This window comes from Centroberyx affinis, unplaced genomic scaffold, assembly GCF_046629955.1.
Source record: "Centroberyx affinis isolate AG114_WGS23_722 - 3 ecotype Tasmania unplaced genomic scaffold, CSIRO-AGI_Caff_v1 ptg003958l_1, whole genome shotgun sequence".
Classification (NCBI taxonomy): domain Eukaryota; kingdom Metazoa; phylum Chordata; class Actinopteri; order Beryciformes; family Berycidae; genus Centroberyx; species Centroberyx affinis.
In genome coordinates, this window is record NW_027281780.1 from 659,129 (window position 1) to 675,422 (window position 16,294).

General features: G+C 44.5%; 1 protein-coding gene across 1 annotated transcript in view; it reads left to right on the plus strand.

The window, feature by feature from the left end:
* Positions 1-5,836: 5,836 nt before the first annotated feature.
* arhgap21a (Rho GTPase activating protein 21a) overlaps positions 5,837-16,294 on the plus strand; it is a gene marked incomplete at its 3' end in the record, with an annotated part of 70,673 nt that continues 60,215 nt past the window's right edge. Inside the window, exon 1 of the mRNA XM_071541836.1 lies at positions 5,837-5,941. Coding sequence (XP_071397937.1) covers positions 5,867-5,941 — 75 coding nt within the window. The remainder of the gene's footprint in view (positions 5,942-16,294) is intronic.

Genomic DNA, 16,294 nt, shown 5'->3' on the forward strand with positions numbered 1-16,294 from the left:
CATACCATCAGTCCTTGCATCTTAAGCTCATAAAATATATTTCATAGTAAAAAAAAAAAAAAAGTCCACTAAATCACACCACACTTTAATTAGGGATTGGGCCCTTGATCTGTGGGGGAGAACACTCAATGTAAAGGCTGCACATCTAAATACACGCTGTCACACACACACACACACACACACACACACACACACACACACACACGTATCTTCTAGCATGTGCTGCTGTCTTGGGGTGACTAAGAGAGTCAATTGTGCATGTCACCAGACTGGAGCATGCTTCACTTCACACAGCATGCACTTGGGGAGTGTTATCATGCGGATATGCACTCTTGCTTCTTAATCACCTGAAACTCTAAACAGCCGCCACATCACATAACACACACGCATGCACGCGCACACACACATGCACACACACACGTGCAGGGTTCTAGGCCTGTGTAAATTCCGAGTTTTCAGGTGATTTGTCATCACCGTAGGAAGTGACTTTCCAGCTGAAAGATGGTGAAATGCTTAGTGGCTCTGGTGTTTACTTGAGGCCACTTAACATCTCACAGGTATTTGAAGTGTTCGTCACTTCACCCCATCACCTTTGACCTCTGTCAGTGGTCCATGTACAGACCACCAGAGTGCAGAGTGTGCAGCGACTAATGGCGTGCCATCACTAAGTTAAAGATGACATATTAAAACATAAATAAGTCCCATAATACCCATTTAATCATCCTTATACCTGCTCCAGTAACTTTTATGTTTTCAAATCAAATTATACTGTTTGTTTTCACCAAATCTAACAAAAAAAAGCTCCAAAGCTACCAGCACTCTCGCAGATAAATGTCCTGATGAATTAGACACTGTTTGGATTAGATGATGACTTGCAAACAGAAAGAGTGCTAGAGCAAACAACACCTGCATTCAGTCAGGTTTCATCACGTATCCACAATGCTGAGGCACAGAGGAGTGAGATTAGAGAGAGAGAAAAAAAAACCTCACCCTCAACAAATTACACAGCTTTTTGGTTGTGTACTATCCATGTAGCATGAGCCACAAAGACTCCCATTGTACCTCTGGCTGCAACTCCATGTCTCCTTATCATAAAACATCAGCACTTGGAGGTAGTGGTTAAATTATCCCGGTGCTAATGCCCCCCACGCCGCCCTGGGAACCCGAAGGCCATTGTCTCTCACCTTGATGCGGGATTTGGTGAAAGCGAGAAGGGACAAAAAGCCTTCCAGGTTTCACATGCCGGGGCTTTGTAGTGCTCCGTCAGGGGAACAGAGGATGGGGCCGACCACAGAAAGTAGGCTACAGGTAAACTGCGCTCGGCACAAAAGGAACAAAACGGGAATTGTGCCTTTGAATGGCCACACATGCATGCGTTTGACATATGAAGCCTGCGTTTAAACAGAGCAGTAGGATTTGATTTCAGATTACCGGCACAACAGATAAAACATGTTTACTCCCGAAACCTATTATTTCATTGTTCTACCTTTGAGATCAGGCCACCTCAGCTGTCACAGCTACATTATTGCATTGAGTTTATTCCTATCACGTGAATTGGTGCTCTTTATGTTTGGCTTTTCTGAGTTTTGAAACACAGTAGGCCTATGTCAAATTAATAATACAACCCTCATATGAAAACTACAAACTACAAAAAGATTATACTCTTATATTTTGGAGAAACCTCACAAACTGTAGCCCACTCCACTGACGTGCCTTGGTACACGAATAGAGAGTACATCCTCTCCAGTGTACATTGTGTTCCAATTAGAGACTGGCTGGCCAGAGGGCTTGATAGATTGACTGCTGCTGGGTTTCATCCAGTCATCAAACTCAGTGCCAGATCCACTTACACAACCTGTAGTGAGAGTGATCCTCATCCTCTTTAACTCTCTAAGTCCTCTAACACTCTTTAAAACGACTTTATGAATGAAATTATGCAACGTGAATGTTGTTTTTGATAAATTCTTGCTCGTCGGGTGTTTATGCGTGAAGGGCTGTTGAAAATCTGTTTCGCACACTCATGCTGCAGTGCAGAGTCATTTCCACCTGTCCTAATCCTAACGCTGCTGGGCTTTGAACTTGGGCTTCATGTGATGTCCTAATCCAGCCAAACATTCTGCTGCCACGAGAAACCTCGTAATCTCTCCCCTCCTGACTGCTTCAGTCACTCTGACTCTGCAAATACACATTTGGTGTAAACGAACATCAGCAATGATTCGGACCAGGACAGAACTTACAAATCTTTTAAGCAAAACAGAAACTGTAAATAAGCTTGATAGGAAATAGATAAGAAATGCACTAAATTCAAGTTAAGTTACGCCCATGCTTCAGTGAGCAATTTAAAGACTGACAAAAAAAACAAGATAGTAAGCATACAAGAAAACACAACAGCACCCTTACATAACCTATAATGATCACCTCCTTGCGCTCCTCTGTTGATTGAGCAGTGTTATAGAGTGAGGAACAAAAGAGTGCTTGTACTTATGCACTTATGCACAAGTGCACGTGCATCCAGTCAGTAAGTCAAACTACAGACTATAAAACTTCAGTCAGCTTGGTTCACTCATTCATTGACCTGAAAATCCTCTCTCTTAAGTTTGCCATTCACAAAACAGCACTGCACTGCACCTCTGTCTCAGTGCGCTGCATACAGGAAAGCATGCTGTTCTACTAACTGGAGTAGAGCTAAGTGTTTTTTGGATAAGTGCCGCAGAAATGATCATTGTTGGCTCTTATTTGGTGAACCAGTAAAACCTAGAGCTAGAAACACTTTTATAGCTTGCTTGTGATTTTCTTTTTTTTCTTTTTTTTTATCAGACAAGTTTTACCCAGAGAGAAACAGATTGCGAGCTGTTTGTGAGGAAAAACAGCTCTCTTCTCTCTGTTACTTAGCTGTGAAAACTCAAGTTGAGTTGTATCCCTGATGCACAAGCATGCTTTACAAAAAAATCAATACTGCTGCATGAATAACGAGGGTTGGGTGTAATCAATAAAAGCATCAAAATGAATATGAAAGTTGTGTTTGCCATCGCATTATGCAGAACCCTGTTAAATCAAGCTATCTAAATTCTCCATTGTCTGGATGAGGGTGCACCAGCTCTTTAGACAATAGCTGCCCTCTGAAGCCAGGGAGACCTCGCCACAGAATGGGTCAAAAGAGTCCTATTGTCCTATCTTCCATTGTGCTGATGGAGTGGCCTGCAAACAGAACACTGTCAGCCTTTGTCTTTGTCTGGATCAGCTGTGGAGCCTTTTTTCACGCACTGTAGAGTCCCATGTGGCTGCCATGCCCTACATGTCACCGTAATAAAGTTAAGGAACTACCGGGGGGACACTGCTCTTACAGTTGATAATGGGTTGGTAAATATGGTTCATGGTTGAACACTTGGGCGGCCTTCAAGGATTGCAGAGCCTGACATATGTGTAGGCCCATGCCCCGGGCCGGGCCTTTCCTCGCCCTTTACAATCTGTGATTTCATTTGTTCGCTTTAAAGGTCTGAAAGGCCCTAATGACTGTGTGGGAACTGTATCAGCCATGGCCTTCTGTTTACTTAAATGGGAGAGTGCGCACTGTGTCAGTATAAACTTCATGGATGCCGATCATTGCACTGTAATAACACCATCATTATACCAACCGTTCTTACTCGCTTGCTGCTTTTAGTCACAAGACTAAAAGCATTTGCTACTGTGAATGGATGTATGGAATAATGCTCAACTCTCCCTTATGAAAAATAACTATATACACAAATATCACAGAAAACGATAGACTTTAAATATATGATATCATATAGGAATAATACAGTAATATTATTATGATACCATAGGAGATGCACAAAAACCATAAAGTATGATAATGTCACTATAAACTCCCCACTGAATACCACAGAGAGACTATAAGTTCCTATAGGAATATTATAGGAATACTACACTGGTTTTTCAACCAGTATTGACCAGCTTCGATTCTTTATTGGAAATGTTATGTAAGAACATGTCCAATTGGCTAGCTTTAAAAATACAAATTTAAACGGTGAATCTGATTGGACGATCGGCCTGAGGGGGCAAGCGGAGGGGCGGGGTTTCAACAGAGTCGGAGCTTCGGCAATGTTAGATACAGATTGTCGCGCCGCCAACCGGGACCACATAGGAATACACATTACTTTTTTTTTGTTTGAATTTTGCTAAAATAACATGGAATTAAACCTCTGAAATGAAGGGAAATGAATGAACACCAACGGTTTCATTTTGATCGGGTGTGCTCTAACGAAGAAATGCACACTGAGGGGCGTTTACCATGTTTTTCCAGTGTGTTTTTCCTAACAGGTAGCGAGCTCCAACAGTCAGTGTAGCTCAAAAAGGAGACTGGATCTCGCTTTGTAGTCTCTTGACAGCCCTCTCTTGCCTCTCTTTGGACCGACCAAAGCTTTTAACGAACACCGTACTCTTTCCAGAAATATGGACAATGTATTTTTTCGTCATTTCGGGGGGAGTTTACAGTTTTCTGTGAATTTGTAACAGGTAGGTTGGTCTTGTTCATATACATAGCAACAACCTGTCGTCCGCCTCATTCTAGCTAGAGCGTTTATAGTGCATTTGTTAACAACGGCCCATTTGTAGGCGACTCAAGGGGGATATTTCTGTTTAAAGGGAGTAAAAAACAAACCAAATGGGTCGTTTTATGTGTGTCAGGTTGGAAGATGGCATTTACTGCCCTATTTAGGCTACTATATCTGGCGTATGGCTTGGTTCATGATGGCTGGTGTGGCGCTTTAACGTTACTCTACAATCCTCTTCAGCCGTTAAAGCTCAAACCGTCTTCTTCTGCACTTTTCCTCTATGGAGGCAAGTGTCATGAGTCTCGCGTTTATTACACAGGTATGCAGTGTTTGCTGTGTGCAGACAATATTATGAAAACTTGTATATTAACTCGCCAAGCATTTTTAATCAAGGGGACAAGGCAATATTCAAAACCCTCACCAGAAATCTACTATCCACTTGCCATTATAGTTGACCAGCCTCACTTTCAGCCACATAAACAGTCAGTCACTTAAATTTGAACTACTGTGTGAATAGTAACCATTAATTAGAGCGTAGAGAAGGCTATAAAGCACCCTACCCTAACGAAATGTCACTATAATGTCCCTGTAGGGACTTCAAGTGTGTCTGCGGTACTCAGTTTTATCACTATAATATTCTTGTGCGATTATAGGGACTTTTATGGAGTTACAATTTTGCCGTGATAACTATGTGGTATCCTTTTGAAATGTATTTTAAGGTTTATTATAGTTACTATAGGATTTAGTAAGGTTACTATAGCTGTTTTTCTCAATGGTACAGATGTTAGGCTATACCCTTGGATGGCCAGGCTCATTATAGTTAAAGAATTTCGGACGTTATAGTTTTGCTGTCATATTTGTAGGCTATGGTATCCATCTAAAATTTATTTTAGGGTAACTATAGTTATTTTTCGTATGGGTACAGATATTTGGCTACACTTGCATGCCCAGGCTCATCATTCGAGGTAAAAATCTGAAAATAAAGCGTGGTTTGAATGGGGAGGGAAACCCAGTTGTCCCTCTAGTGGGGCTTGGCTCTTGCGCCAACCCTTTAGGATTGACCTGCATGGGACAGAGACGTGAGGAAATGTCGCTTCACCCTTCTTTCACTAACTTGTTTACATTTGTGTTTAGATTTCAACCACTCACGGACATGAAGAAGGAGGACAGTGTGGATTAGGATCTTTCTTTTCTTTTCTTTTTTTTTTTTTGACCGCCGTGGGTGGACGCAGCACCGCTCGGTTTTGGCTTCATCCCCTCATCTCAATGTGGGGCTCTAGAGGACTTCTTTCTCTGTGGTTTGAAATGAAATAATGGCGACACGTTGGAGTGATTCACCGCAGGACCATGAAGAGAGTAAACACAGAGCCATATCTCCATCTTGCGAGGTAAGATTTGTCTGAACCCCAGCCTGCTATGGTTCACAATGAAATCTGTCAAAGTGCTTGTTTGTGAAGATGCATGCTGCTGCAGTTCTGGCATGATGGGTCTTGATTCTCTAGCAGTTCTATTCTATTCAATTCTATTATGTTCTATCCTCAATAGAATATAATAGATGTTAAATCAATAGACCATGTGTTTTTTGACAGTTTGGCACTGGCAGCATGGCAGATAGGAACAACTAATCCTAGCTTTGAGATGAAAAATGTTGCAAATATTGTGCTAGATATTTATAGCATGTCTGTTTTCAACGCAATTAGAGCTATACTATCTGATTAGATTGAAAAGATCTGGCATGCAGATTCACGTGTTATTACTGTCACCTGGGTGCATTTGGAGGATTCAGGAGGACGATCGGATTGCCTAGGAAGTGTAACTTAATCAGTTCTGTTTGAAAGGTATTCTCGCTTTCATAAACTCGTGACATCCTGCACAAGATCTTGAGTAAAGTGTGTTATGCGCTGAGAGAAGGAGTGTGAGTGTGAGCTAAGTGTTACAGCGCACAGCATAGCACATCACATCTGCCAGCGTCAGGGGTGACAGGGTTCATTTTTCCCCTTTTTCCCTGTTCAAGTGCAAACAGCGCAGGAAGATAATTTTTTTATTCGCAGTACTAATCTTACTGGGCCTTTTGTGGGTCTGCATGCCAAACTCAGATAAATGGCACATTCAAGATCTCATCCCTATCCTCCCTAACCCTCTTACATATGGTGGCTTCCACGGTTACATCATCATCATCATCATAGTCCAGCCGGGCTTGATGCATGTCATAACAGCGTAGCAGCAGCGGTGGCATGTTTTGGATTAATCCATCATCAGAAAATGGCAATAGGGCTGTGTGTGTGTGTGTGTGTGTGTGTGTGTGTGTGTGTGTGTGTGCCGTAATCCTCTTACGAAGTCAACCAGCTGAGGATGGACGACATAAATCTTTGGGAATGGGGTCCTAACCAGTATTATGGAATGACTGATGGAGTGAGGAAGAATGCAGTGCACACAGGTGTCTGCGTGAGCGATTTGTTTAAAGTCAAATCTTAATGAAAAGTAGGAGTAGCCTTTGCGTCCTTTTCAGAATCCACTAAGCCGAACATTTGCATCATTGAAATTGGTTGTTTCTGGCAGTTTTAATAGTCACATTATTTCCCTTCGTGTTTCATCTGCTGCCTAATTGAGACATTCATTTGATCTCAGGAGGAGAGACAGAATTTCTGAGATTGAAGGAGACAGGAGAGAGCGGTTTTCATAAAAAGGACAAACTTTCTTTCCCCTGCGCTGGCGGTGGGATGTGTCGCTCTGGTGTGGTTTTCCTCGCAGCACTTTTTCCAGTCTAGTGCTTCCCGGGCCACCGCTTGACTCTCCCTCGTCGAGTAAAACTATAACCACCACATCCCAGCAGGTGACTCCCAGTTGTCTAGCAGAGGCATCAATAATACATCAGTCACACTTTATGACGAGCTCCATCTACACCAACTTCTCCTCAGACTTACAGTACCTATCCATCTTTATTTTTAGATACTGTCGCGCTTGCTTCTGAATATTTTAGTCATCAGCTGAGACCCACAGCTGAGAGATATAGTGACATTTTAAAGGTTATTTTTTTTGGCATTTCTGCGTTATTGGATAGTTGACAGTAGAGAGAGACAGGAAAGATGGGGAGAGAGAGGGGGAAGTGCGATGTTGTGGGTGTTGTTTCCAAAAGGTTTGTTAATGAACTGAAGAAGAGACACTTCTGCTGCTCATTGTAATAGAAGAGGAAATACAAGGGTGTAGACACATGTGTCAGTACCGGTGTTTTTAGCCTGATCATCAGCAGGACCTGGGGCCTGATGTGGGAATGAGGCAGGTGCTTTTATCTGCCTGATGCCTAGTGCTACACACACACACACACACACACACACACACACACACACACACACACAGATCTTTTTCTAACTCGCAAGCTTCACTGCTTATGAACTGCTGTCCCCTTGGGTCTAATGAGAGTTGAGACCTCAGGCGGGATGGGGCTCCCCCCTCCCATCCTCTCCCCTCCCTAATGAGGGAGATTTTAAGGCCTGTCTTCTCTAACACCCCCCACCCACCCCACCACCACCCCACCACCACCACCAAAGTGATGGTAGGCACGCTGGGGTAATTTAAGCACAGCTGCTCCCGGTCATTAAGAGAAAAACACCCCACGTATATACAGTCTCTCTCTCTCTCTCTCTCTCTCTCTCTCTCTCTCAGACACACACACACACACACACACACACTGCCTCTCTCGACCCATTGTCCCCCTGATGTTAGCTGGGTAGTTGCAGAGCAGCTGAGGCCCTCAATGCTGTGTATCTGACAGGAAGTTGGATCCGAATCAAATGTGGATACGCAGACAGTTTTTGTTTTTTTGTTCTCAGCCATTTGGTTGTAATGGCATTGTAGTTATAACAGTATTACACATCTAAAGCGCTCACATCTAAGCTCATTTGTTGCGATCTAAAACAAATCGCCATCCATGCTCAGACTCCTTTTCAAAACACTGTACTGTTGTTTACTATTGGAATGGGATGGTTGTCTATTTCTGCCCTAGTGAAATAATGGTTGTCAATGTATGCCTCTAGGTGTAAGCACTAGGTACCTATACTCTCTCTCTCGCTCTCTCTCTCTCTCTCTCTCTCCAACATGTATTGATCACATCCCTTGTTCGGGGGGGTGGGGGGATGGAGAGACCAGTGGCGGTGCTTTGAGTGCTGTTGATGCACTCTGCTTTGCACTAAATATATCCCCTCCCAACTCCACAAACCCTACTCTTTTTCCCCCCCCATCCACATGCTTGTCTTTCACCCGTCCTCTATTCCAACGTGTTTTCAGTGGTGCTATATTTAACCGGTGGAAAGATGAACGTTGTGTGTGCGTCGGAAGGGAAAAATGGAATCACTGTAATGGAATCGCTGCACGTTTCCCCCTAAAGGCTTCTGCTAGCAGTGAATATCTGACTGTTGGTCAGGACGATGTAATTTCTGGGGTCGGGGAATGGGATATTATGGGCTAGACAGTGGTCAGTGTGTGCTGTGTGCGAAGCGTCCATGTGAGAGCTCACTTTTTTCCTGTGGAAACTAGGAAGACCCAATCTCAGTCTCTTAATTTTTTCCACTCACATGCAGCCCAACTGTACACATTGTGTCTAAAGACACAAATTTCCACTGTCATATCCAGCCCCAATTAAGCTCATTATGATCTCACTTTATAAATTTCTGACGGTTTAATTTAGTCATTCTGAGAAAAAAAAAAATCTACAAAGACTCCAGTTTCTCCAAAATAAATGGTGCCTTACACATTTATCAGGGTTTTTTTGTTGTTGTTTTGTTTTGTTTTTAGAGCCATGGCACGTCATCAATCAAAGCAGCCACAAAACGATTCTGATTTGCATATATTTGAAAAGCAAATGTCTCTCGTGCATCACTGCTTCTGGAGTGATCACATCAAGGTTCTTTCATATTCAGCAAACAAGACGCTGACCTGGACATGACCTGGCTTCTGGAGAGAGGCCGAGGAGTGTGAACATACACTCACACACACACAGAAAGAGAGAGAGAGAGAGAGAGTGTGTCTTGGGAATAGCCAGGAGTGCCCTCTCTGAAGGGTTTCCCCCGGTGTGTAAACGCCAGACTTGCCTCCCAGCTCGTCGTTATCACCATCAAGCTGAATTCAGAATGTGTGTTTTGGCAACTCTTATCGGGATCAAACCTCCCAGCCATTGTCACTATTTTTCCTGGAAAAGACAAAAAGGGAAATCTGTACACGTGCTGCGTCGGACTCAAGGTCACCCATAACGTGTGTGTGTGTGTGTGCACGCGTGTCGGCCGGCCCCCTTATCTAACACACATTGACTCTGCTCCATTTTTGTCTTTTCCTCCGGTGGAAGGGTGACGTCCACGCGCAGCATGGCTCCGCTGCATGTCATCCCCCAGTCTGCTAAAAAGCCCAGACTGGCCACAATCACACTAGACGCCATTATTCCACTGGCCACATGCACGGATGGATGATTGATGGATGGATGCATGGACGGGAGGAAGGGAGAGAGGAGGGGGAAGAGGGCATGGGATGTCAAGGCAGAAGAGAGATTAACCATTGGAAAATATGCCAGCCCAGTTTCTTTTTCCTCTTATCTTTTTTTTCTCCCCGTTTTTTTTTTTTTGCCAACTGGCTCAATGTCACAGCCTCTTCTGCCTGGATGCCCCCGTCCCGCTGCAAGATAAAGGGAGGGCAGGAAGAAGAGGACGAGAGGGAGGGGTAGTGGGATGGGAGGGAGTGGGGGTTAGGGTAGAGACAGGCAGACAGGCAGAACAGAACCAGTCTAATGCTCAGTGAGGCTGAGGCGGTATCCATTACACATGCCCAAGGCGTCTCCGTCGCTACTTGCTCCCTATCTGCCTCTATCTTCGGCTCCCGAGACGTGACACACACTGGCACTGATGTTTGGGGGTGGGGGGGGGTTGGGGTGGGGTGTGTGTGAAGCACATGAAGTACCCAGTTTATCTACATAGCTAATTTTTCTCAAGGCAATATTCCCACTCCTTCTCATATCCTCTCATTTTTTTCATCCTAGAGGTCTCCTAAGTCACAGATTATGTAATAGACGTAACGGCTGGTAGATAATGAATTTAAAGATGGCAGCCATGTGAAATTTGCCCATCCTTCTCTTAATCTGGTCTCCATCCTGAGCAGTGACACTGCAGGGCGTAGATCTCAGACCACAAGCCTAATAGGCGGAAATTGCCCACAACTTTCTATCAGCCATTTCCTGTATGAGGGTTTTTTTTTTCTTTGACTGCCAAAAACGAGCCCACAGAGACACTTTTACTTTTCTTCTTTATGTGAAGATGCATATGACTGTGTTTTATGTGTGTGTGTGTCTGTGTGTGTATATGTGTGTTTTCAGTGGAGCCTTATGTAACCGGGTGTTATCAGGGCATATCTTGACCCCCGGTGTTAGTGTGGGCTTTGAGGTCTTGGCAGGAAACCACATTATTTCCTGTCAGCGTCAGCAGTGGAAATGAACAAGGGCACCCTGATGAAGGAATGATTTCATGAATGGATGGCAGAGGAGCCACTGAATGGCAGAGCCACCCTCTCTCCGATTGGCTGTGGAAGCTACTCGAATTCAGAATTGGACATACTGCAAATGGCCTCTGGCTGTGTAGGATAATACCTCTGAATGGACCACAACCCTCTCAGACATGTGGCCCTGCAGTGTGTGCTAGAAAAGGCAAGTGGGTTTTGGGCCTCTTGGAGAAGGCCAACAAGCTGTCAGTTGAAAAGTGTGAATATATATAATTATAAATACGGTTTCCTCTTAAATCTTAAAGCACTGGTTTGTACAGGAATTGGGTCTAGGAATAGTCATAGAGGCACATTTTGAAAGCTGAGGTATTTCAATTCTACAATTTAAAACAGCTGTCAATTGACCACAGTTTGGCTTTTCTAGTGTTCGAGAGACTGTCCAATAACAAGAAGGTATTCTACCACTAACAAGGTGTTTGGAATGGACAGGTAGCCTAACGATGGGAAATAGGAAATTCCCGTAACAGTTGTAGTACAGAGAACAAAGATTTATTTGTAGAACCAACGGGTTTCGGCTTGTGGCGTTTGTCAGCGAATTTCCTCTTCCCCACACTAACTAGAAAGTCACAGGTTAAATCCCAGCAACAGCCAACATGTTTCATCAACACCCGCGCAAGACACTGAGCTCCTACCTGCGCCCATTGTAAGGCTGTCATCTAAATTCTCCCTCTACTACATATTTGATAAGCTAACTTGTCTGTCAGCTGTCTGTATAAGCTTCAGGTCCCAACTTGGCTTTCATGGAATCGTATTTCTCTGCCTGACATTCTCATCTATTTTCTGTCAGTGAGATGAGGTAACCTCGTCAGCCTTGGAACACGCATGCGTTGTCTGTGTTGTTTTGAACAGGAGGGCGTGTGGCATCGATTCTGTGGGTGTGTGTGTGTGTCCGTGTGTCGAGAGAGCGCCACGAGATCCATAACTCACAATTGATTGGATTATATTGGTGGCAGGGTGGGGGGTTGGGCTCATGCTTTTACTCTTTACTGGTCTATTCCTGGCGTGTGAAGGCAGAGTTTGTGCACCTACAGCTCATACACATGTTGCAGTTTGATGGTTACTGTTCACAGACTGCTGTATTTTATTAATTCGACATTTGAAAATGTTTTGTTCCTAAATGAGCTAGGCTAACGACCATTTGGAAAAAAGTGATGCCAACGCTTTCAAAATCGTTTGAAATTGGTTAAAACTAATTATGGCACTTTTTTAAAAGATAGTAGGTTCCCTCTTACACAATGGGTCATGAATATTTTAGACATGTAATGATAATATTCAGGTAAGGTTTTTTTTTTTTTATTCAAAATCCATCATTTTGGAACTGAGGCCTTCATATATTTGTTATGATTTGTCCCTGGCCTAGATACTTTGGGAACAGTATGTAACCATTGCGGATCTCTGCAGAAGATTTGCCTGTATTAATCCCCTTGACTCCTTAAGCATTCGTCGTGTTTTATTTTAAGCGTAATTTGGCACAACAGGGGCTTTCATTTGTTTCATTTTGCCAAGAGAAATCCATTTCAGAGATCTCGGCTGGTATCTGCGAGGAAGGCTGTGTTTTAGTGAGTTGTGCATAAAGTAGTCTTGTTTGGAATGCGACTACATTTTGAGAGTTTTGGGTCTCAGGCTGATCATTTGTCTTGGTCTTGTCTCAGATGTTTTTTGTGTTGCATCATGTGTTTTTTGCTTGCGACCAATGCAAAGAATTTCAGACTTGGATTCGATTGCTCTTTGCTCTTGGTCCTCACTGATTTGAAACATCATGGTCTTTGGTTTGTCATGCACACAGACTGAGGTTGTCTTGACTCCAGCCCTGACATTATGCTTGTTTTTGAACATATTTGAGAGTAAGCACCTATTTTAGTGAATTATAGCCACTGGGGATCTGGCCTTCAAAGTTAGACAGGCATAGAGGTTGTGTGTTGATAATGGGAGACACTAGGCAGTTGAAGAATTATGGCTGGCCAAGCAAAGGAGAGCAGCGAGTGATCCTCCCCTCTGGTCTGTTGATACAGTGAGGTATGGGGCCCAGGGTTGCCATGTCTGGTCACTGAGTGTGGCCTGTGGGACTTGGCTGACCTGTCTGACCCCAGTGTGTGTGTAGCCCCCTGACCCAACTCAGAGCCTTGTGTCTGCGTTATCACTCACTCCGCCTCACTCCTCTTTTTTTTTCTTTTTTTTACTCTGACTTGTTTACTACGGATACAGAAGTTTGGCTGCACAAAAGACTCTATCATCTTACTACCAATCCACTTGTCTCATGAGTTCCTGTATGAGAGCAGTGTCGCTTTACAGACAACAATCTCTCGCATGAGTTCAGCATTTTCAAGTGAAAACAAACTGTCAAGGCTTCAAAGCTCCTGCCTACTTGTTGCTAGTAGTCTGCGGCAGTGTATTACTGTTACTGAGTTGCTAGAGTTACAGTGTGTGTTGGTTTTAGCCATTCCCTATTCACACTGGGCATTGAGCAGTGGTCAGTTGACATCCTGTGGGTCTCTTTAATTGAGAGAGAGACACAGAGAGAGAGAGAGAGAGGGGGACCAATACAAGGCCAAGACTGGAGTGACAACGTAACACTAAGGCATTATTAAAAATTTATGAATACCCTAAACCCCACCTCGGGCTATTCCTCTGCTCTTAATTGGTGTTGCTCATTTGAAGCGAGCTCAGAGCATCTCAGTGATGAAGCTGGCTAGCAGCTAATGTCACAATCACAACCATCTGGACGTCATACAACATCAAAGGGTGGAAGGAACATAAACAAACCCAGACAGCTATTTACTGGCATCCAGTAGCCTCCTAATTCTGTCTCCTCTCATGCTAAAATGCATTTCCGGCATATTTTCCTCTCTCAAAGACTTGACTTCCTTAGAGATCCTGTGGCAAGGTGGAGATTACAGGGGAAGTCTTTAAAACTGGATGTTAATTTACCCAAGAGAGACGACTTCCGACGCGGTTCTTCGCTCTGCGGTGGTGGGGGCTGCGGCACTCGTCTTGCCTTACTCAGGGAATCTTCCACCTGCAAAGTAGAGCAGAGATTTCTGCCGAGTAATGAAATAAATAACTCGGGCTGGAGAGAGTCCCGCATTGCCGGCAAAGTGCAGAGTCACTCAGGTTTGGAGTTAGCGGCGAAGGCAGACACAGAGCGTGTATAGACCTCTTCTCTGCAGCTTTCACAGGACCAGATAATCCTCTTGAGGTGCTACAACCCTTAGATGTATTTTAACTTTGATACGAGACAGCCGAGGGAGGTTGGTGTGACTATGATCCTTACTTTCCTTCACCTCGATTGCAGGGAAGAGTCAGAAAGAGAGGACTTGAGTTTGAGTCATCAGTGGAAATCTGATGGGGAATCTGTCCTGTCCTGCATTGTGGCCTGATGCGCCTGTGATTTAGAGCGAGCCGCCGCTGCTCCGATTCTCAGCCTGCCTCAGCCTGGTACCGCTGCAGAGACGAGCACAGGGAGGCACAGCCAGCTGGGACGAGTGTCCCAAACACACAGAGAGAAAGCAAGAAAGAGAGAGAGAGAGAGGGAGGGTGGGGGCCCAAAATAGAAAGGCAGAGATGAAGAGAAAAAGTGCGAATCTGCTCCATCGTCTTGCAGTCTCGTCTTCCACAGGTCGTCCTGCCAGGTAACCATGGCGATGGCTCTCCTGCACGTCGACAACCAGGTGGACTCGTATGCTCAGGACTGCCGATAACTGTTTTGTCTGCTGCTTCCCTCTCACAGGAAGGATATTTTTGGGGCTGGTACAGCTAATTCCCTGAGTTTTTGTGCACTACGTATTATTAACATATTGTTAATGAAGCGTGGAGCGGGCGATGGCCACAGCTGACAGGATGCCCACTGGGCTCACAGATGGGCACAGAGACTCACCTTTTGCCTTCTGCTGATGATTCCCTCCCCCCCTCACACCATCCTCTGTGTCAAGGTGGCATCGAGGAGAGTCGCTGCCAGCAGGGTGCCACCGGGCACCGCAGGGTTTGGTATACACAGCTGAGGGGCAGGTTGCTGGGCAGCTGGCATTTCCTCAGGGCAACGCATAATGGCTCATCTTAAAGTTCTCGACTGTATGATCAACAACAACTGGAGCCTGATCTGCGATCTGTACTGCGCCTGGAACAATCAGGTTGGTTTGCCCTTTATTTTTCAGCATTAACCTAATGTTATTATTATTATTCCTGGGTGACTTACAAGACTGGTCTGACAGATCTGTTGATGGACACATTGGCTACTGGGTGATCAAACCTGTGACGTTCTGATTACAGGGCAGTCTCTCTAAACACCAGGCCCTTGTATAGGGCTACTAATAAAGTGGCAATATTGCAATGCGTGCATAAAAAGAGTTGTTCTTGTTGGATCTGGATCTACAGCAGGTTCATTTGTATCGATACAGTTGTTTTCTACCTGTAGATTTTCATCACCCGTCCTCCCTTTTGTCAAGCTTGCCTTCCTCTCTGTCCCCTCTTGCTCTCTGGAGTTTTCCAGGCATCCCTGACATCTTGGGTATTAATAGCCAGCGTTCATTCACTAGTGCAGTGTGGAACTGGAGACTGTGGAGTGCTTGGCATGCTGACCTCTGAGTGTCCCTGCTCCTGCATGAGTGTCTCATACAGCTTCAGGTGGTTCACCACTATACTGCAAAAAAAAAATCCATCTTAACAAGTGACGTTGTATTTTCTCAAGAAAGAGAAGACTCAGACTCAGTCCCAAATTGCAGATGTGCAGGTTGGCTAACGGGTTAAGTCCAGTGGTTACGTGTGCAGAAGCTGTGCTCTTTTAATATGGGATGTTAAGTACAAGGGTGCAAAGAGTTCAGAGCCTTTCTATGTTCAGAGGATGACGTTTGTGTGTGTGCATGCGAGCATGTGAATGTAGACATTCTCTCTGTCATACAGTGCTCTTTGTGGTGCTATCTTGTATGTACGCATTTGTCTCTATATGCTCAGAAGTCAACTTGGCACCCTAACTAACCCTCATATCTCCGACATGCGGTTTCTGCTTTTTTCACTGGAAACTCAAACAGACAGCTCATTGTTTCACACATTTTTCTCTCTCCCCTTTTTCATTTTGCCATGGAATGCCTGATGTGAGGAGTAAAGAAGACGTGCCGTGTCGAGCAATGCAGCAGTGCTGCTCCCTGGCTTGCCCCTTCCCCTAATTTAATTTTAGCAGTGCTGAAAATTGTTTGCGTCCCAAGCCGAAC